General features: G+C 42.9%; 1 protein-coding gene across 1 annotated transcript; it reads right to left on the bottom strand.

Moving 5' to 3' along the window:
- Positions 1 to 1,916: 1,916 nt before the first annotated feature.
- Positions 1,917 to 9,179, bottom strand: LOC143103714 (acidic mammalian chitinase-like). Its single transcript, XM_076267505.1, has 11 exons — positions 9,146 to 9,179; positions 8,571 to 8,600; positions 8,252 to 8,453; positions 7,781 to 7,837; positions 7,278 to 7,443; positions 6,259 to 6,383; positions 5,898 to 6,021; positions 4,021 to 4,206; positions 3,421 to 3,546; positions 2,632 to 2,770; positions 1,917 to 2,200 (listed from the first exon to the last, which is right to left on the bottom strand). The coding sequence occupies exons 1-11, from the start codon at positions 9,168 to 9,170 to the stop codon at positions 1,917 to 1,919; spliced, it is 1,464 nt and encodes a 487-aa protein (XP_076123620.1). The 5' UTR covers positions 9,171 to 9,179.
- Positions 9,180 to 22,974: the final 13,795 nt, after the last annotated feature.

Raw genomic sequence — 22,974 nt, forward strand, 5'->3', positions numbered from 1 at the left:
TAAACAGCTTTCCCCTGCTCACTCAACTCGCAAGTTATGGCAGCCCGCGTGCAGCCCTCTACCTTGTCTTCCGCTACTGTGGCCTCTTTCTCTTTCCAGCTAATCAACCCTCCCCACTTTTCTCTTTGCCTACCTAGGGTGCTGCGCAAGCTCCTCCCCCTTCCCCCGTAGCGACCGCGTCGCTACTTTTTTCCCTTTCCCCATCATCTCCCGCCGGCGCGAACCGTGTTCGAGCCCGTGTTTTTCCCCAGCCAGGGACCGCGTCCCTGGTTCTCCCTCACCCCTCTTTCCCTGGATTGGTGCCACCACCCTATAGGCTACCGTATCGGCATCTCATCTGAGACCATGTCTACATTCTAATACAATTTAATCTACTTGGTCATCACAAAATGTATTTAAGGGAGCATCGCTTTAACTCAATGCCGGCGTTGGCCGTAAGGCAGCTGATACACAGGAGCTGTTGCTCTGTCGCTTATTGCCAAGAGGGCAAGGAAGGAATTTTTCTCCTTTAAATGTCGGAGTTTTTTCGCCTTCCTCTGTGTTCATTGAGTCAGCATATTAAAGCCCTTCCCTATCTGACCAAGGGAGCACCTGCACCTGCGTGTAGCTCTGCCCTGTTCCTCAGAATCCTCTCTAATAACGTGTTGCTGCTCATTACTTCTCTTGCCGTTATAGCTACCGCAGTTAGCTACAGCAGCCTATTTTAATTGCTTAGGCCTACTAGCCTACTAAACATCGGGGTGCATTAGATGTTGAACTTCACAACCGCGCGTGTTTGGGCTGTTTTGGGCTTTTCAACATCTACTCTCTCCTGCAGCACATTTGGCTAATTAGTTTTGGATAGATCCCCCTCCAGCATGGATAGATCCCCCTCCAGACTACGGACGCTCCGTTAGTCGCTTTCAAACGCAGCTCAACGCTGTTCTAACGCAAATCGGAATCCCAGCAGGCCGTTACATATTTTATGGTGCAGCCACCAACGCGGCAAATAACGGCCTGTCCGATCAAGCGCTCAAAACTCTCGCCCGTGGTCCTCCGACGCCTATCACTCTTATATCAGATCAAGTCTCTCTGATCTGAGGGAATTAGCGCACCTCGCGCTCTCGCGTCGAATTTGTTCGCGTGGTCCTGGCTATAGGGTCCCTCATCTTTAACGCATTTTTTGGGGTGTATGGCGGAATCCTGCACGACTCCTGCCTGCGCAGTTGACTCCTGCACGATCCCGCAAATCACTTCAGGACCCTGGCCAGAGACTTCGCCAAACATGCTTTTCTATTATGCTATTATATCTGTTTGCAAATTACGGAATGTGAACTAGTGAAATGGCGTTTGTAACAAACGGAAGTTCGGGAGGAGCATGACGGAATTTGCCACGCCTCCTTCAATCAGACAGGTTACTTATTCGCAGTCTGCCTCTATATGCCGAAGTTGCAGCATCGGCGTCACTCCGCTTGCAACCCACCACCTCCCCTTACACCTCCCGTCTTCCATAGTTCAAGAATAAGGGGGTGTATGGCGGAATCCTGCACGACTCCTGCCTGCGCAGTTGACTCCTGCACGATCCCGCAAATCACTTCAGGACCCTGGCCAGAGACTTCGCCAAACATGCTTTTCTATTATGCTATTATATCTGTTTGCAAATTACGGAATGTGAACTAGTGAATGTCCGATTTTTGATATTTTTTAATAATTTATAATGAATTATCTAATTTTACCTATTTAAACAGCATGGTCAGAACACTTCAGTATTCCTTTGTATTGGTTTGTAACCTCCGTTATGTATTAAGACTCATATCTAACCCACTAAAGGAAAATAAAAAATAACAACAAACATGCTCCAAGGTTAGTTTTTTAATTCAATTGTTTAATGTTCTGCAAACGATGCAGAATGATGGAATGTTCTAGAAGGACTTGCTCTATGCCCAGTTGCAGCAGGAGCAGGAGGTGTCGAACACCAGACCGCTGGCGCAGTGCTGGGTGTAGGTCCTGCCGCCGGCGCACTCGTAGAAGGTGCTCTTGCTGGTGGGGTCGGGGTACATGCCGTTAGCCTTGCCGGCGCAGAAACCGCTTCCACCGCTGCTGCCGCCGCCGCCACTGCTGCTTCCACCGCCACTGCTGCTACCGCCACCACCCTGGGGCTGAGGGGGAGCGTGGGCGGTGGGGGTCACGGGGGCAATAGGCTTGGTGCGGGAGGCGCAGTCTGGGGGAGGAGAGGAGAGACAGCAGGTAAGGCGAGTACCTCAGTGTTTAGTGGTTTAGAATAATTACAACTGCTGTGGCTCCTGTTAATGATAAGCACGTCTTTAGCATGTGGACTTTTGAGGTTGAGCCCTTTCAGTACTGTACATTGACAGTTCTTATCTTTGGTGGATATAAATATAAATATCTTTAGTGTATATATATATATATATATAAATATAAATATCTTTGGTGGATATATGAATATCTTTGGTGGATGTTGCTTCCATGAAGGTCATGGATGCGGCCCTATACGTGCACAGTCACATCAGTTCAGCTTTTGTAAGTGCTGACTGTTGCTGGATCATTCGGGGCAAACCCCTCGTAAGGGTGAAGCCTTTAGAGTTACGCCGGTAAAAGTCAAATGAGTTAAATCAGGCTGGCGTCACTCACTGGCTCCGGTTCCCAGGCCGCTCTTGATGGTGTTGATTAGGGGGTATCTGCCCTGGCCGCAGAAGGTGCCACTGAAGTCATCCAGGTCCAAGCTCCACACCATGGCTCCACCAAACTGGTTCTTCTTAAGCCAATCAATCTGGAACCCATGTACGCCTTCAGTCAGACTTCACACTTTCTCATGAACATCACAAACTGCTGAAGCGGTCAAACTCATGCCTTTTATCGTACTCTTCCTCAGCCAATCAATGTGAACCGGGCCAGTTTCAGTCAGTTAGTAAGTCAGTTGACGCTCTAACACTGTAGGTCAGGACATATTACACTATATGAACTGCCTATTTCTTATCATGCTGTGCCACTGTCTTCACAAAAATGTTTTCCTTTCCTCTTTGTAAGCCACTCGATCTGAAACAAGTTAACTTAGTATTTGATATAGGATGTAACTTTTGGCTTTGTCATTACCCTTATATTCCACTTAGGTATAAATAGCACTGTTGCCAACTGGCACCTGAGTGCAAACAGCATCTGCCTTACAGGGTAGTAAATCATGCTTTTTATGTTATTGCCTCGAGCTCCATTTTCTAAGGTGTTGCCTTTGCCATTCTCCCATAAACACTAAGCCATAACACATGACACATTTAACCGTGGAGTTTCTGTCACATCAAAAAAAAAAAGACTTCCTCTGGCTAGCCCCTACCTTGGCCTGGAAGCTCTTGACATTGTTGTTGCCGGCCCAGGTGAGCTGGCTGTTTTTTTTCTTTTTCTAAACTTCTTCTGGCTAGCTCTTACCTTAATCTGGAAGCTCTTGACGTTGTCGTAGCCGACCCAGGTGAGCTGGGTGGGTGAGTAGGCATAGGGAACCATCTGGACGGAGTCCCAAGCCTGAGTGGCTCCTCCCTTCAGGAAGGTGCAGATCTGCATAGGGAAACAACAGTGACCGTTAAAGTGGCAGGAGTCAAACACAAGCTCGTGTGACGATTAATAAACTCCTGTATGCACAGAGAAACCAATTCAAAACCAATACTATAAACACAGGAATTTACCATATTTGAGATTTCAGTAAACTGAAGCATAGCATTCATGTACTAATGAATGACTGTGTAACCTGCGTTGTGTTGGAAAACACAGCCCCATGTAGGATTCGTACACACAACCTCAGGCATGGGAGACAGGCAAGCTAGCAAGGAGGCTAAAACCTGATGTGCTAGCATCTTTTGTTAGCATGCCTGCTAAAGTGTACCTTTAAGTCAGCTCAACAATATAGCCCCATTACGAGGGTTCACCAAGTAGGTGTACACTCACAAAGATTAATTTATGCTCTGACGTGCAAATAAATGACCCAGCCAAAATTCTGGCAGCCAAAAATGTTACTGGCTGCCAGAAACCCACCTCGTAGTAGGCCCAGAATCCGGCCTGCCTGGTGAAGGGCCCAGCAGGTCCAGGTCCGTTAGCGGGGGCACCAACACCGGTGTTGGAGGCGCTAGCCAGTCTGAAGGTGTGTCCATAGGTACCGAAACCAACAAGCAGCTTCTCAGCAGGAGCACCCTGGCTCCTCCAGTAGTTCATGGCGTAGTCCTGATCACAGCACAGGAGAGCAGGTTAGGGCAGCATACAGGTACGTTCACATACAACACAGAGGCCGCTGTCTAGAGGTGAGGAATCCAGGGATGCAGTAGAGCAGAGGTCTCCAACAGGTAGCTCGCAAGCTACCAGTAGCTACCCACCTGTTTCTAAGTAGCTCTCCAAAAGGTTTGAGGAAGATGTTGATAAATAACCCAGTCACTTGGGAAACATGTTCAAATTCCTATGAAATCAAATTCACAGTCTACAAAGAAAGAAGGTAAATGAGTTGAAAGGAACCCTTAAAAAGCACACAAATCTTATTCAGCGGTTTTGGGTGGAGATCAGCTATGTGAATACATAACATGCTGCTACTAACATAAAAGCTCTCGGCCATGTCCATTTTATCAAAGTAGCTCTCAGAGGAAAGAAGGCTCTCGGCCATGTCCATTTTGCAAAAGTAGCTCTCGTAGGAAAAAAGGTTGGAGACCCCTGCAGTAGAGAGTATGAATCCACGACACACTCATCATCATTCATTCTCATGCAAGGGCGTCGTAGTGGGGGGACAAGTGGGAATAAATTACCCGGGCCCCAAGTGGGGGGAGGGCCCCTAAGGAGTTAAATTTTATTTTCCTTAATAATAAATAATTTCCTTCCTTTAAAGATCTTAATAAATGTTATTAACTAATATAGATGCAAATATTTCGGGTAAATGCATCAGTTGATTGATGTATTAAATTGTGTCCAAGCCAACATTGTTTGAGGGCAGGCACCCTCTCCCTTGCACGAAATGGTTCAGTCCGCCTTCCCCTGCTAGGCGCATTTTTGAAGTAACGTTTATTCTGCCGAAGCGGCAATGCAGACGGTCACGGTGTGAAGATGTCAAGTCTAAGAAAGCTAAATCCGGTTCCCAGAAAAGAAAAGAGAGGCAAGAAAGGGAGAAAAAAAGAAATGAGGGAAAACAAGTGTTAACAGCCTTCTTTCCCTAGAAAGGTGAGCCCAATGTGAAAGCAATAGTCTACAAATGAAATGAACTCCTGAAGGTTACAAAACACTTCAATACCACCTCGAATCCGCCATTATCAGTGCTAAAACAGCATTAACACAAAATTAGAAATAACATGATGCCTGATTTATAGCCTACCACAACATTTCAATAGCCTACTAATTCGAAAATTATTATGAGCTAATAGCTTAACTTAGTAGGCTCAATGTTATATAGGTTCATGAGGAAAGGCTGTCAAATTAGTAGCAAAGCTAACTTGTGAAACGCATCACACTCAGTTAGCTATAGATAGCTGTTCTCTCAGCCAAAAGTGTTCAATTTGTATAGACAGCTGTTCTCTCAGCCAAAAGTGTTTTCATTCATTTCATGTTCTAGCTTTTAAACATTCTTCAAATAAAACAGAAATTCAGTGAAGTCTTGGGTAATAAGATTATTTTCTGTTATACAGTACATATAAGAGTTGTTAGATTAATGCAATGTGTGATTAGATAGTAGTTAGTTGTGAACCTCATGGGGGGGGGGTGCATGGCCACCACTTGTGCATAGGGCCCAGAATTTGGTGCTACGCCCCTGTTCTCATGCAATTGCTCATGAGTGAAATCCTGGAAGGTATTTGCTCTCTGGAGGTGTGTGTGTGTGTAGAAGTAGATGAGGTCTCCCTGGTGTGTGTGTTGAGAGAGAGAGAGAGAGAGAGTCTCACCATGTTGAAGTAGATGAGGCTTCCCTGGTCAGTGGGTCCCTTGTACAGGGGGCTGTTCTCACCAGTGACGTGCTCCCAAGAGCCATGGAAGTCGTAGGTCATGACGTGGAAGTAATCCAGGATCCTGACAAGGACATGGAAATTGAACTCAGATGGAAATGTCTCTGCCTCCACTCCACCATTCATAGTGTGTGTGTGTGGTGGGACTATGTGTTGCTACATGTGAAGGATGTTGTCAGACACTTAAATAAACCACGTGCCAGTATATTTCCACTACAGTAACAAATGACCAAGAATCTTGGTAACTTTTAGCAGGTTCTTGGGTTCTCCCAGTATTCTATTTACATTGAACCAGACTCACTTGCCGAGCTCAGCGATCTGGTATCCAGTGTCGATGGTGCCCTTGCCGGCGGAGACGGCGGCAGTCAGCATGAGACGAGGGCGGTTGGTCTTGGTGGCCTCAGCCTCGAAAGCAGACAGCAGCTCCTGTGCACACAAGACCAGTCAGTCAAGTCAAGCAGTGATGTCAAATGGTCATCTGGTTTCACAAATTAATTATGATACAGGCCAATATTAAAATCATGCTAATGAGTCAAAATATTTTAAAAATAGATAAATAAAAAATAAGTGAATGATGTATTATACACAAATATGAGTGACTGGCTTACAGCTAAATGGCTAACCTTTTCTTCATATAATAGAAAATACACTCACACAGACAGACAGTTTTATATGAATGCAACCTGTAGGTCATGTAAGGGATAATGTATAGAACGCCGGTCTTTATTGGGAAAATAAGTCCCGACAGGGCGAACCGGACCCCGACGCGCAGCGGAGGGGTTTTGTTCCGCCCTGAAGGGTCTTATTTTTCCAATAATGACCGGCGTTCTATACATTATCCCGCTTATTACACGGCTACTTGCCAAAACGAAACAATAAACTCTCCACGATGTGACTCTTTAGCCTACATAGCCTAGGATATAGCCTATTTGTTACCGTTTCATCGTGGCTTTTGGTGAGAAACAAATAGTTTGACAACAGCACACGCTGAACTTGAATCAAACATTCTTTAGAACACAGCTGATCAACCGTCTGCTTTCACTTTTGAATGAAGTTCCAGACCTTGCGCAGTAATATGAAAGACGTGAAATAGAAGCACAAAGCCCATTTTCCTTGACAGCGGTCTGTTATACTTAGCAACGGTCTGTTATTCAGAATTAGTTTAGTTGGGAAGGCCCATTCAAGTGAATGGAGCATTCTGCAGCATTATGAAGAGCCGTGTAATAAGAATAAATAATGTAGTGTGTCATGTAAAGTGCTCAACGCCCCCTGCACACACACACACACACACACACACATATTGTGAGCTGTAGTTGTGACCTGGGCGAGGGTGGTGTAGCGAGTCTTGTCAATGGCAGGGCTGCCTCTGGATCCAGGGTACTCCCAGTCAATGTCCAGACCGTCAAACTCGTACTGCCTCAGGAACTTGATCACGGAGGTGATGAAGGTCTGACGGTTAGCACTAGTAGACACCATAGCAGAGAACCTGGACAGGGAGACAATATCCATGATTCACTAGATTCCCTACTGGTCTCACTACAAGCTGTTTACTGTTTACTGTTTATGGCTCTTTATGTGATAAGTAAAATAACTTGAATTTGAACTTGAACAAACAAATTAGAAGACAGAGCAAAGGAGAGAGAGAGAGACAGAGAGAGGATGGGCAATATAAATCAGAAGAGAGTGAAAAGGTGATGTAGGTAACAGTAACTATAATTAAATAAAAGAAACTTGGGGAAGGTTGTTTACTTCCTTAGCTGATGAACAGTCACTGCAGTCACAGACCTTAGAGAAATCTCCTGAGTTCTGGAATCTGTACTCACTTAGGGGTTCCCATGTTCCATCCACCGATGGCCAGAAGGGTCTTCAGTTCACTGTTCCTGTGGGACACATCAAGAACATTGGGCATTGTTCCAAGGGCATTGGATATGCTTTAGGGAAGTTATGGTCTGAACACGGCAGTCAGCTGTGGTGTGGAGATTTGTTTCTCTTCTTTTTAAATATATATATTTAAAAATCAGACTGCAGTCTAAACAGAAGGGATTTATCTATTTTCATTATATAGCATTGGTAAATGTTCAATTAAGGTTATTTTATCTTTGGAGATCATATATAAGAATATAGTTTTTAAAAACAACATCCACCACACGTGTTCTTCCACCTCCGGTTTCCTATCAGAACCCAGTTACACTACAGACAGCCGTGCTGATTTGGTCCACCTTTACACAGCTGGTCAACCGGGGTTGGTTGCGTACGTTTTGGTTCATGTGTAGCTTATTGCTACAGATACTCACTGGTTCTTGAGGGCCTGGAACTCAGCGTAGAGTTTCTCGTCGTCCCACTCAAAGCTCTTGATCTGGTTGTTGTCCATGGTGGCGAAGGCATAGATCAGGTGGTCACAAAGGCATGGGTCGATGTTGGTGGGGAAGTACTTCCCAGCTCCGGGCCTGTACTGACCCCAGTTGGTGAAGTAACATGACAGGAGATAGGAGGATCCTGGGATACACACAGAGAGGAAGAGAAACATCACTACAAGGCCTGACACACTGATAGACACTCACATGGTGTGTGTGTGTATGGGTGTGTGTGTGTGTGTCGGGAGAGTGGTCTTACCTAGCTGCGCATGCAGCAGGAGAGCCAGTCCTGTTGCAGACAGAGAGGAAAGACAAGCAGACATTTTTATTCCTCATCATGACACATGTATGACATTCACTGCTTTTGGACTAATTACAAGCAAGTAGTCCATCTGGCCATTCATCTGTGACTTGCATTACATTGACTGTTACCATTAAAAAAGGAAGTTATGTCCAGGCACATATTTCAGGTATAGATAATAGATTGGTAGACAAACTGTTAAAAATCACTTGTTATAATGAGTGCCAATGGATACATGGATAAGTTTTCAAATGTTCATTTCTGCATCTTAGAGGGTAAAGACATGTTGCTTACAACATTTCCTGTCCTTTGTTGCAATCTATTCATTAAGGCATTCTGTTTTGTCTTTGAGTTTTCTAAGACTTTCTGCCCACCTACACAAATGTCTACTTTAAAGATGATATAGTTGTAGTATTGCTAATCCAGAATAAAGGTATGTGTCAATGTGGATTTGTAAAAATTCAAACATTTTACAATTTGTACAGTTTTTCTTTGTTATAGTGAGAGGTCTGGAGTTCCAAGGAGTGACTTACCAACGCAAATGAGAAACTTGCCCATGGTGCCTCTGTACAATGATCAGTGGGCAGCCGTGGCCTTATATACGCTCAGACCATCACCACTTATCGCCCAATCTCACCCAACAACGTTTACTCAGGGGCTAAAACAATCATACATCCCTTACATCAGCAAGATGCAGGTGCTTGTCCAAGGGAATTTCTGCTACGTTCTCTCCTTGTAAGACCGATAATGCGCCCTTGATTTGAGATATACTGTCAGCGATATTTCCCTTAATCAGCACCTGTTCTGTTACTACCTGCCCAAATGCATCCATGCCATTTGTTCAAATTATATTAGACAAAAAAACATGCATCAACCTCCTACCATACCTGTCAACACTCCCGTTTTCCCCGGGTTCTCCCGTATTTCAAGGTCATCTCCCGGCACCCTCCCGTTTTGTTATTTCTCCCAGAAATTTGCATGGCCATCAAACTTCATTTTAAAATCATTGATCCATTCATTTTTTCTATTAGTCTGACATCTCCCAGGTTGCCAGATTGTGTATGAAATACACCCTACACATACATGATCACTTAGTTTCAATTTCAACCATTTCAATTTTTGTCATAGGCTAAAACCTGGCAACCCAAAATCCAAATAAGGAAGCGGGTGCCGACTGCGCAGCCTGAGTCTCATCGTAAGCAAGCGGGCTAGTTGAATGGCCTACTCCAGAACTAGCTGTTGTGAAGTTGTTGGGAATTTAATTGATTAACACATCACATAAACTGTTATTGAGTGTTGTTGATACACTGAACTTGTGTCCTCGGAACCAAATCTGACAGCAAGCAGCTTTGGAGTTTTGGAAGTAGGCTGCAGGCAGGCAGCTGGTAGATACATAACTGGCATGCATAAGGTAATGGTAAGGTAAAAGCAACGACCGAAATGCAGTGTTGAAACACATGTATGAAACTTATTAAATATGCTAACACAGATCCAGTATAAACACTGACCCCCCCCCCCCCCCCCCCCCAAAATAAAATAAAATAATAATCTCCCGTTTTTGGAAAGCTAAATGTTGACAGGTATGCCCTACACATACACGATCACTTAGTTTCAATTTCAACCGTTTTGTCATAGGTTAAAACCTGGCAACCCAAAACCCAAATAAGGAAGCGGGTGCCGACTGCGCAGCCTGAGTCTTGTCGTAAGCAAGCGGGCTGGTTGAATGGCCTATTCCAGAACTAGCTGTTGTGAAATTGTTGGGAATTTAATTGATTAACACATCACATAAACTGTTATTGAGTGTTGTTGATACACTGAACTTGTGTCCTCGGAACCAAATCTGACAGCAAGCAGCTTTGGAGTTTTGGAAGTAGGCTGCAGGCAGGCAGCTGGTGGATACATTTTCACAAGGTAATGGTAAGGTAAAGAGTATATATATATATATATATATATATATATATATATATTGGGGGCAGCCGGCCCGTGATCTACTGATTAGCGTAACCGGAGGGTTGCCAGTTCGAACCCCAACCAGGAACGGCTGAAGTGCCCTTGAGCAATAGCCTAGAAATCTAGACGCGCCTCTAGCAGCAGCAAATTACATTTGTTGCCAGGGCTAGTCTAGCAACTCTCCGTTGGCTTGTGAGCTCCAGAAATCAAAACTCAATCAGGCCAATGAAATCGTGTATAGAGTCGTTAGGTGGGCTTAACATAATGATTGATGGCAGAGTTGCAACGGTTTGGCTTGAATTCCCTGCTACTTGAAAACAAGTAAGATGGATGTTGCTGTTGGCGAACAGTGTGACACGAGTTAAGCTTTTATTAAGTTGGCAAATGTTTGAACTAGCCAACTAGCTCCGCTGGTGGGAAACGCATGGGACTGCCGCTGTCCTATTGCGTGCAGAGGGAATTTGAAAGACAACTGATTATCCCGCCCCTCGGACTGAGCACTGCGAACGGTGAGTGCCCAGACCCTACATTTAAATGTGGGTCTGGCTCGTCAGGCTACTTGAGCAAGGCACCTAACCCCTAACTGCTCCCCGAGCGCCGCTGTTGTAGCAGGCAGCTCACTGCGCCGGGATTAGTGTGTGCTTCACCTCACTGTGTGTTCACTGTGTGCTGAGTGTGTTTCACTAATTCACGGATTGGGATCAATGCAGAGACCACATTTCCCTCATGGGATCAAAAGAGTATATACTATACTATACTACTAAATAATATAATGTTAATGTTTCTATAGGCACTGTGCATCCCTGTGAAATTTTCACATATACAACATCTTTTGTTTGTTAATAGCTGTTATTATTTTTTTGCACCTAATAAATGGAACAAATTATAGTTTGTGTCACTAGACCAATTTAAGGGTATAATGGCTGTTATACAGCAGTCTTGCTCTTCATCTGCATCGAATGTACCAATAAGTCAACACACTGTTGTTTTATTAGGCTTGTTTGAGATCGACTGAGTCTGACTTTGTCTGGCTTCCCTATCTCTAGTTAAGTCATTTTCCTACGAGTGACCGTCGCAGGAAGTTGCGTCATAACAAAGGGACACGCAAGAACCAGAGTAAAGCATGTCACACAGTAGCCTAGCCTACAGAAAATTGATGTGATATAATGATAACTTGATAAATGTATGCCTACAATGGTTTATTAAACAACATAGTCATTTATTTAGTCAGTCATCATGTTCATGTTAATAAATAGGAAGAACATCTAAACGATAGCCATGAACCAAAATTCCACGCAATATCTGCCGTGAGTCCCTATGCATGAGTCACAAGCTCCTCCCAGCTGACTCTGGCAGATCACGTGGACAGTCAGTCGCGATCGATTATTTAATAAATAAATGTGAATTACGAATAATAATAAAAAGCTTCTACCTAATGTGACTATTTTTTCCATGAACTGTAAAAGAAAACACATTTTTTCCCGCTGTATTCTCCATAAAGAGTAAAGTAAATTATGTACTTATTTCCGGAATTGACGTCACTTCCTGGACTCGTCTGAGGCTGGTCTGTATGGGTCTGAGGTCTCTCAATGACTTAACCCTGTATACCTACTGCCAGAGCCTGTCTACGGAGAGCCTGGCCACTCCGTATTAAAGGGACACCAGGCAAGCCTGACGCTTTTTCTCTACGAAACTCCCCCTCGCTCGGTCTGAAGCTCTTTTCCTTTTCTTTGCATCTACCGTTCCGGTTTTCGCGGTTTTCGCTTCTTCGCCAGCTCTGCCATTATACACACGTTTGCAACAATCGCAATCGCTGTGGATGCAGGATGTAAACTGATCCTGCTTCGGTCGGCGGGTACAATACACTGAACTTGCAAGCGGGATATTTTTCCTACAGGCAGTAGGGGCGGGCGAGAGAGTCTTCATTCACCCTGTAATGAGTCATTTAACCATATACCGACTTACGAAGATGAGTAATTAACACGAAAACGTTGCATGGTGTCCCTTTAAGTTCCATTGTACCGAATTTTGGTTGCAGTTCCACCAAAGTTCCACTGAGGGCGATCACCATGAGTGCAAAATGAATGGGAGTCAATGGAGCTAGACGGCTAAATGTGTCTTGATTGTAGTTTGTGTAACTTCAACATGGGTTATAGGTCAAAAGTTGAAAGAACGAGTGCTTATGTCCTTTTGATTTCTTACAGGTTGGGTCGTTGTTGCCCATAACACGCTAGCATTGTGGTAATGAATGACGTCATTGACACGTTTGAAAGGCTTTTTAGAACAATTAAGTGACTTTAAAAAATATAATACTCAACCAAGGGTATTTTCTTTGCCCCCCCCCCCCCCCTTCGAATACAATATTCAAATTACTTGGGAAAAAATGATATCCCGAGAAAAGTGGATTTTGAGGGGTACAGCTCCATAGACCTCCATTCATTCTGCACTCGTGGACAAGCGCCCTCATGTGGAACCACAGAAGGAACTGCAACCAGTTCAGAAACCAGAAGTTTTTTTTGTGCCACGGCACACTTTTGACACTTAAAATGTCCCACGGCACACTAACATCCTGTGTGAAAAAAAATAAACATACCATAGCCTAAAACTTCAAATAATACAAAGATATGGCCTTATTATGGCTTCTATGCAAGACCTGCTCAATAAAACAAGCGCCCTGCGTTCATTTGTAGGTGACTATATCTAATTTAATTGTTGTTATGAACTGGATATGTGATGATTCTGTGAATACTGGATATGGGGCCCCCGTTGTACAATGCCTGCATACCACAAATAGTGCAATCATACAATCAAGGAGAGCATGTGGTTATAAATTATTTGATGCAACAGCTGCTTTTCTGGACCAGTGAGTGACATTTGGGTAATTTTCTGCGGCACACCTGATGATCTCTCACGGCACACTAGTGTGCCCCGGCACAGTGGTTGAAAAACACTGGACTAGCCTACTATCTTGTCCAAACTTTGCATTGTTGTGTAGGCTAAATATTGTATTTCCAGCATATGAACTGCAAATAGTTCCTTCAGAACTGCAGTTCACGAAGTGTGGTGTTGTTGACTGCAAGTGTGGTCTGGATGTGTGGTCTGGAGTGAGGTCTTTGGTGGTCCTCTGCAAACCTCTTCTCTGAAATCTGTCAAAGAACAACAAGAGATCCACAGAATGACATTACAAAACAGCCATTTATCCATTCAGTGGTTGTAAACAGAACAAAATGAGTGCGCTTCATGCAAATCATTGATTGCTATGCACAATATGGCCCGGACTGAGTTCAACATGGCAAAAATATGCACTGATTAACTACCCGAACCTGACCCGACCTGGCAAAAAAAAAACAATGTGCCTATAGCCTAGGCTATCCTTTGCAGTTCATATTGAGGTAGAGACAATGCTTTCTTATTAACTAAACACTAAAACAAGAAGAATTTGCACTGTAGGATATGCTTCAACAAAAGAGACCACGCTAAATTTGCGGGAAGAGGAGACGTCTTTTTGCCGCAACGTGTGTCTGAAAACGAGGTGAAAATGTGCAGGCCTGCTGATCTGTTCACATGATGCGGCATTTTGGGGAGCCAGGAGGCAGGATCAGCTATTAATGTGACGTGGGTAGGGTAGAATGTGTAGAGTGATAGGCGTAGGCTTTATTATGCATGGGCCTTCAGATGCAGCAAGTGTGTGATTTCCAAAACCATGGTGGGAGAACCGACTGCACTTTGGTTAGCTTGCATTTGCTTTGCTGTTGCTTAGAATGTTAGATTCTTGCGATAGATTTCTTCAGACAATAAAAAGTAAGTTGGAAGGGAAATTGAAGAGAAGAGTTGCCCCCTGCGTTGGCCAAGTTTTCCCCTTTGAAAATCAGAGGTTCACAGACTACTGTGGCCTTGGTCAGTGGCGCCGCCAGCCGTAATCCTGTAGCCTACGCTACGCACTGTGCGTACAATTTATTCATGAAATCATTCAATATTACAACAATAAAATAGCTTGTATACTGTCTTAATTGAAACATGCTTCACGCACAAATGATAGCCTAGGGCAAAGAGAATGGACATCTCAACATAAGGATACATTAGAAGATGATGTTTGGTGTAAACTTTGTCACACGACGTGATAAGCAGTTCTGGCGCTTAAAAACGCAACGTTCCATTCAGTCATAAATCATTCAAACGTAGGCCTAGTGCTCATCATGAAAAGAAAACAGCAGCTTTAAGGAATTATCCAGAGTAAAATGCACTTTAGATTGGGAGTACATATGTTGAGTTGACATCAAAATCATGTCATTCAGATGTGTTTTGAGAAAGTTTGATTTTACCGTTTTTAGTCAAAACTCCTTAGCCTGGAAGTGACCTGGGCATGTCATTTCGCCGCTACAAAACGCTATTTTTATACCTCTTCTACAGTTCCAAACGACATTACACTTACGTGGTAGTGAGTAGAGGGTCCCTAAAGCCAAACCAAAGTATCCCGAGGTCTTTATGTGGTCGGATAGAGAGTCCAGAATGAATTTCATCAAGCCAGTACCTTTCCGGAAATGTTGCTGCTGCAGCTCCCATCTTTAGGGGAAAGTCCATAGGAGTCGATTGCCGAGTGTGGAGTAACACGCTCTGGAAATTCACAATTTTGTCACCATTTTTTTTTTTTTTAAACATAGTCCAGTATTTCTTTCGAAATTAATGAAGTTGTATGCAACAGCAAACCCTAGCTTACTAACAGGTTGGAATTTTGAAATGTCACGTGACGGGATGTCGACTCCAATCGACCTAGTGATAGACCCACGAAAATGGCCTGGTTTTGACCTGACGTGCATGCGTCACTGATTCGACCCAAAGCGGCAACCGAGTTATGATAAAATGTCCAGATAAAATGTCCAGATTGTGCGTTTTCATGAGTTTCACGATCATCATATATTTCATTTCCATTCATCAGAGAGTTCCCAAAATCACATATAAGGTGTGTTAGAGTGTCTAGTTTCGTAATTTAAAAAAGCTAAAAACGTAATATTACGTTTTTGGCATTCAATGAGTTAAGTTATTGGTTCAGTAAGGAATCCTGAGTTTTTTCCTACCTTCACTTCTGCTATCGAGCTGCAGCCTTGACCTCCTGTCCGGTTGACACTGCAGTACTTAGGCATACATAGTACATTATACTTACACTTATACACAGAGTAGATAGTGGCCTGGAACCCAAAGGGGAATGACAAGGGCCTCCTTCTTGTGACTGTCAGGCTGAAAAGAAAATGTTATAACAATTATTACATATTGGAATTGTTACCCTCAGAATGGAATTTTGCTGCCATATATAACTGCACATACTGGGAAATGGAGAAATGGGTCACAGCTCCTTGGTGAAAGCATGTCGGCGGCACACAAATGTTTGCAATAAAAAATATATTTTCCCTGCAAAGAGCACAGCTTGGGTTAGACATATTCCTGTAAATATTTGCCTTTACAGACTTTCTGAAAACATACCTGTACTGTAATTGTGCCATCTCTTCTATTAGGTGAAGGCATGCTTGTCCTACCTGTAAAATATAAAATTGAAGGATTTCAGTAAATTGTCTACTGCTGTCAAAATCTGAAGAGTTATAAGTGTAGCTACCATAGAATCCATCTCCCTTTGAAGTCCAAGGGACAGCATGTTGTTCCTGGTGAGGCAGATGGTGCCTGCCTTCACGATTAACTCTGCAAGTTGGCCATGCTCATCCAATATGTGATCTATCTGTAATGCGAGGGAAAACAATGTAATGCCATTCAAAAGCTTATGCAGTACATCTATCCATCTATATGTATACACACCCATATACACTTGTAAAGACATACCACTAAACCCTGAAGCGGATGGTGACCCTTGGGGGTCCATGAAACCCTGCAGGGCATGAGATTGCCAATGGAGGTCAGCTCTGCACATGCAGGTCCACATGTATGCTCCTCCACAGACACACTGTGATCTGTGTCTCTGTGACCGATGCGCTGGCTTTTAACAGGGACATCACGAGAGGCTACAACATTTTGCAATTTCAAATAGCAATTACATAAACTGTGAACATAATGTAGACAATGAATATTTTACTATAAATAAATTGTAAACACAAGAAACATTACCTTGTTGGCCAAACCTTAACTTCCCATTGCAACCGATGTACAATGGCATTGGGGTCTGTTTCTTTACGGCCTTTGTGTATGCCTGGTTTATTTTTTGGTTGTGAAGGTGTGTTACGTGGTTGAAGTTTTGTGCTTCTCTTGGCCTGCTCTGTCCCTATCATTTGTGTAGGTGGAGACTGGGCGTGTGACTTTCTATTGAGACACGGATGACTGCCTGTCTGAGGGCCGGCCCACTTCAAAGATGGCTCTCTCTCGTCCTCGCTCCTGACGGACACTGGCTGGCACTTTTAGGCCTAGTCCACACGTACCAAACCGATCTTTTTTTCCTCCGTCTTCCCTGGAACCGTATCAAGAATATTTGCGTCCAAACGGATCCATTTTAACACGACTCAACACGTTACTTCATATCCCAGGCCTATAGGTGGCACTGTTTCTTTACAGTAATTTACCAAAACGTTCACGCTGTAGGCTTTACAAACAGACAGAATAGGCTACGACGAAATGGCTAATGCAAGGAAACCAGAATTGTTTGTGTGGACTGATGGTGAACTGTCAACTGTAGTCAACTGTAAAACTAATAAACTTTATTTTACGGTTTGTGAAGGGTGCAGTCCCATCCTTTATTTGGCTAACGCAGGTAGGCCTACTAATCACCTTTACTTTCTTTAGTTGTAGGATAGTCCGTGATTCACAGTTTTGGCTATCACCGCAATTAGGCTACTAAACACAAGGCTTACCCAAGTTCTAGGCTATTCTGTCGCCACATTTATAATATTGCTATAACCTTCGTTAGTAACAGTCAATACTTTTGCCTGCATCAAATCGCGCATTCGCATTCAGTGTGCTACCATCGGCTTAACGTGAGTTCTAAGCGTCTTTGTATGCTTATATCTGATTTCACTCGACTGTGAATGCATGTATATATGTTGTAAGACATGTAAAATAAATGAATGACACTGGCACTACGCACAAACTAATGTAGCCTAAACATACACCACACTTTCCTAATAACTAAGTTCTCTCGGGTCACTGACAGTAGCTAGAATGCATAAAAAAACACCGGGAAAAACAGTGTTCAGTCCACCAAGTCATAAGCTATCGGCGCTGCGCAGCACCAGTTGTGATATTTATCTTACGGAGTGTAAACGTAGGTAATGTCATGTATGAAAACTATTATTGTTAGGCAATACTATAAGTGCAAGTCCAGGGCAGCTGAGGTGTGGCGATGACATCATCGATATGCAAGCAGGATGTGCGGTTTCGCTGTCTAAACGAATTCAAACGGGCTACGGTTTCAGATTTCTCCACTCTGGGACCAGGTTTCAGAATAGTGCGGTTTCGGGCAGTGCGTTTACAGGATTCGTTTGGACGCTCGGCCAAGACGAAGCAAAACCTCTGCGTTTAACCTAAAAAGCGTCTCCGTGTGGACGGGCCCTTAGTTTACTGGTTCTCTTAGTTAAACTTTGTTAAATTATAGTTTAAAGCACTTTGTTAGTCCTTTTGGTATTGTTACGTTTAGTTGAGTGGTTGTAATTTTCCTGCACGTTTTTAGTTCAGGGAGTATAGGTAAGTTAGTTTTCCGGAAGACTCACGTTATTCTTTTCTTGGGAGCGGCCTGTGCCCCAGGAACGGGAGGCAGGCAAACACCCTTTTCCACCAGTAAGAAAGATTGGAGTTTTCTTTTTGACTTTTCCTGTCCTGTCTGTTTTGCAACCGTCTCATATTTGTTTTCTGATCCACACGCTTAATCACCGGGAAAATCCCTCTTATGCGAATACCATCAAAGCATATAGAGCAATAAATACTTTTTCCCGTAACACCGAAGCTCTGTGACTTCTTTATGTTACCTTTTCATATGTGTTGAAATGAATTCGTAACATAAATGAGGGCTCCAGTCCGAGATGTGAATATTTTTTCCGATGCGTTTTCATTCAAGAAATTTGTGCATTTAAGATTTCCTCGTAATACACTTTTTCCATTTTCATTTTCCATTGCGATGTTTTTTCTCTTTGACGCATCAGTGTTTCCCACAGAATTGGATTCAATTTGTGGCGGTAGCTGACTTTGACAAAGGGCGTTTGAGGGAAAAAGACGTTTGAGGGAACCCTTGCAATTGTAACAGTTGAAAGGCTGCTGATGTGGGGATGCAATTCATAACGTTTTCTACATAGTTAAAATAAAGGTTCGTACTTCTCCTTGGGACAAGCACTTTTGAATTTTGGAAAACACTTTTCCATTTACATCGGGATTTTGCAAACATTCAGTGTCAGAGTCAATAAATTGAGCCCTTCACCAAAATTGACAAGCAGCTGTAAGTAGGCTAAGCATGCTAAATTCGACATCCAAACGTTAGCTTTGAGATACTGCTTGATTTCATAACTTAACTTAGTTTAGTCTCTTCAATGTAGCCTACTATGTTGTGATAAGACCTTAGCAGAGTTCACTTCAATGCAGCAGTTTTGAACAAATTTGTGCAGCATGGTCACGATGCTAAGCGGATTTAATAGCAATTTAGCCAGACGTCTTCTATGCAATGCTTCTATGTGGCAACAACAATCCTTCCACAATCGTGAATATTTTGTTAAATGCACATGCAGAGGAGTGGCAGCGGGCTACAAGAGAGGGCGGGGCAAGGAAAGGCTGCGTGCGTAAAAAGCGCAGCTCAATAGACCTCTGAAGTTCGCCTACAAAAAAGATCCAAAACGGCCATCTTTGCCCATATAAGGAGATCCGGTTGTTAATTGAAGCTAACTACCTATGGCAAATTGCATTGCAAGTTAGCTCTGGAGTAGCAAAAATCTAAGTGTGCCGCCTTCACTTACCAGAGATCACAGTATCCACTCGAAGGCAGAGGACAAAAGTGTGTTCAGGAAAACGTCTGCATTTCAGACTTTTCCATCCCCACGAGACTTTAACAGGTGCGATTATTCAAAATCCCCATGTTATTTTCCCATAGGAAAAATCGCCAGATACCGGATGTCAAAGATGGCAGCTTTTTTGTAGGCGAACTTCAGAGGTCTATGGCAATGCAAGGATTTGACCTTATATTTAATTTAAATTAAATTAAACATAGAATATTCATCTGTGACGGCCGATTTTTATTTCGTGGCGCCCCGCCACAGATTAGTCAATGTATGGGAAACACTGCACATTAAGTAATGTGCTTTTGTCACAGTTTCGGGTTTTTCTAGAGTGCCAGTCCAGCCCTGTCTTCACTTATTTCTCTTGCTGTTGATGTTTATCTGTCGGCTTAACAGAGGAGGCTCCTTCATTGAGGAAAGGGAGGAACACCCTCCCTAAAATTTCAGAGAAAAATAAAAAATATATAAAGTATATTACTAATCTGATAAATTACTGTTAATATTACTATTTTTAACACTTTGAATGAACAAAATCGTTCCCCTAGGTCAAAATGCCAACAGCACCCCCTATCGCAATTGAATATTAATGTATGGAGGATCTTCTTCCTCAAGCCCCTCATTGAAGTCCATTATAAACGGCTCTGACCCCAGCGGCTCGTGAATCACGTCGTTTTCAATGGCCAAGGGAGGAAGCTCCTCCGTACAGTAATTTTCAATTGCGATAGGGGGTTCTGTTTTTAGCGGCAACGGTGCAAGAACGTTATCTGCAGTCATACAGCTAAGAATCTTGTGTTGAACGGAAAGCTTGTTTTTTGCTCGTGAAATAAACAGTACAATGGAATCAGAGGACAATATCCATCTTTTATACTTTCAAATACAGTGCGAAGGTTAGGATCAAAGCAGGAAGACCAGTTCCAAAAATTCCTATTCCAAAAAAAGATGGTAAGGCTAGTGTAGGCTGCTGAATGCTACATAGTATGACAAATGGCTAACTGGTAACGTTAGCACAGAAAACAATCAGCTATAGCCTACAGCTGCTGGCCTGTCACAAACGTGGACAGTTAATTTGGTGATAGGAGGCTAAAACATTTTTGGATAGTTATGCGTTGCTATAATCATCCAAGTTATGCCTTAACTAAACAATTGTTAAATAATGTTCTTGTTGTTAATATTTTATTGTTACTAACTGTATCTTTGGATGGTAACATTGTTAATGAATGTTTCAGATCATGATGCATTCCTGTAATGACATCTTCAGTAACGTTTGCCCTTAGCTTACAACCTGTTAAAAACAATAGCATGTTACAAATAACCACATTTAAGGTCTATTTTTTAATGGTAAATAGTTACATGGTTTTATAAAACAAGTGTCTATTTTTAGTGTTAAAGAGTTTTATGCAAATGTATTACATTGAGCAAAACCTCCAGACTTTTCATAATTTTGCACATCTGGAAAACTGACTTCCCAGACCTAAATTTACATTTATTTACATAGCACTATTATCCAAAGTGACTTATTGCACAACATTGCCAGTTAAAATGCTACATAGTACTGCTGCTATAAATGTGTCGGGGTAGGTGGCCTACATCTATTCACATATTGCCACTAACACCAATCAAGCGGACATTCCTTCCTCCGTTATTTTTTTTAACCACCAGCCGCCACTGGTCGGCTAGTGTGTATGTCTTCCTTCCAACTCCCGATGCTTTCTCTGATGCTACGCGCGATGATCTGGTGAGAGTTGCAGGTCATTATAAAATAGATGTGCATGGTAGTCCAGCTAAAGCAGAACTTTTGGATAGTGTTATGGAGGCTTTGCGCAGTCTTGGTATATTTAGTACTGACGGTGACAAAGTACCTCTCGATCCTGTTTCACCTGCTCCTGATCCTCCAATCACCAAAGCTACACTTCGTAGCTTCGTAGATTGGAGTTAAAAGAGAAAGAGATCGCATGGGAGCGAGAAAAGGCGCAACTGGAAGCAGACAGACTATTAGTGCGAGAACGAGAGAGAAGAGACCATGAGCTTAAAATGCGTGATTTAGAACTTGCACAAGCAATTTGTTTAAAAGAATTGGAAATTAAAGCTTGTGAATCTGGCATTAACATCCCAAGCAATAATTTTGATGTCACTCGTAATATTAGAGTTGTGCCGCCATTCAATGAGAAAGAGGTGGATAAGTTCTTTGCGCATTTCGAGCGTGTCACTACAGTTTTAAAGTGGCCTCGAGATATGTGGACCATGACTCTACAGTGCATTTTTGTTGGTAAACCACAGCAAGCTCATGCTGCCTTGTCATTAGAAGATGCTGCAGATTATAATAAGGTTAAGCAGGCAGTGATGCAAATTTACTCTCTGGTTGCGGAGGCTTATAGGCAGAAGTATCGAAATTACCAAAAACCTGAGTGTCTTTCATACGTGGAATTCATGATTGAAAAAGGAGATGCTGTTTGATCGTTGGCTTGCCTCACAAGATATATCAACATTTGAGGGCCTTCGTAATATAGTGATCCTGGAAGACTTTAAGAGCTGTCTCCCTAAAAATGTGTCTACATTCATCAGCGAGCATAAATATCCAGCGCAGCTGTGTTAGCTGATGAATATGTGCTTGCGCATAAGGGAACAAGCTTCTGCAATGTTAAATTTCAGCAGAGTAGCAATTATGTGCACAGAAGTCCTCCTCCGGCCTAAAGATTCTGTTTCCTTTTGTGGCTATTGTAAATACATGTAATTCAGGATTGTGATTCGTTGAAACGTAAAAACAAGTCCCTTAATTCAACTGCTTTTCCTAAGGCTAAATCTAATGTGGGTTTATGTGTTTCGACACTTCCTTTGATGTCTCGGAAAGACGAGAATTTTAGTCAGGCTTTTGCGCCATTCATTATGGACGTTTTTTGCAGTTTGCTCGAAGATCCTAATGTGCACATTCATATTAAAATACTTTGTGACACAGCTGCTTCGCAGAGCTTCATTTTGGAGAATGTCTTGCCTTTTAGTGAAAAGTCTAATACTGGTGCGAGTGTCTTAGTACAGGGTTTCGATATGGGATTTGTTAATGTGCCTTTACATGAGATTTCACTCTCTTCTGATTTAGTCAGTGGCACTGTTAAAGTGGGTGTGCGCCCCTCTCTTCCCGTCGCCAATATATCACTTTTGCTTGTAAATGATTTGGCCGGTGGGAAAGTATTTCCTAAACCCTTGGTAACTGATAATCCTGTTGTGATTTCGACTACTCAAGCTTTATGTCCTGACGATATGACTGAACTTTCCAAAAGTGTTTCACGCTAATGTTGTTACTCGAGCCATGGCGCAAAAAGCCAAAGAGACTTCTGTTACTGAGCGCGGTGGTGAGCCTTTTGATCTTTTTGATACTTTTATTGCTCATCCTCTGATTTCTATTAGTGAAATTGCTGCCAAGTCTGCTCCACTAGCTAATGTCC

The sequence above is a fragment of the Alosa pseudoharengus genome, unplaced genomic scaffold, assembly GCF_046254945.1.
Source record: "Alosa pseudoharengus isolate Yale_2024_CS ecotype anadromous, Long Island Sound unplaced genomic scaffold, YU_APseudo_1.1 YU_APseudo_1.1_scf_5, whole genome shotgun sequence".
Lineage (NCBI taxonomy): Eukaryota > Metazoa > Chordata > Actinopteri > Clupeiformes > Clupeidae > Alosa > Alosa pseudoharengus.

Bases quoted from the DNA above. Each gene is read 5' to 3' on its own strand.
- LOC143103714 (XM_076267505.1), bottom strand. From the start codon at position 9,170: ATGGGCAAGTTTCTCATTTGCGTTG. The intron at 6,384-7,277 runs GTCACAACTACA...TTGTGTGCACAG, and splicing joins GCTACACCACCCTCGCCCAG to GAGCTGCTGTCTGCTTTCGA. The intron at 2,201-2,631 runs GTGAGTGACGCC...CTCCTCCCCCAG, and splicing joins CGGCCTGGGAACCGGAGCCA to ACTGCGCCTCCCGCACCAAG.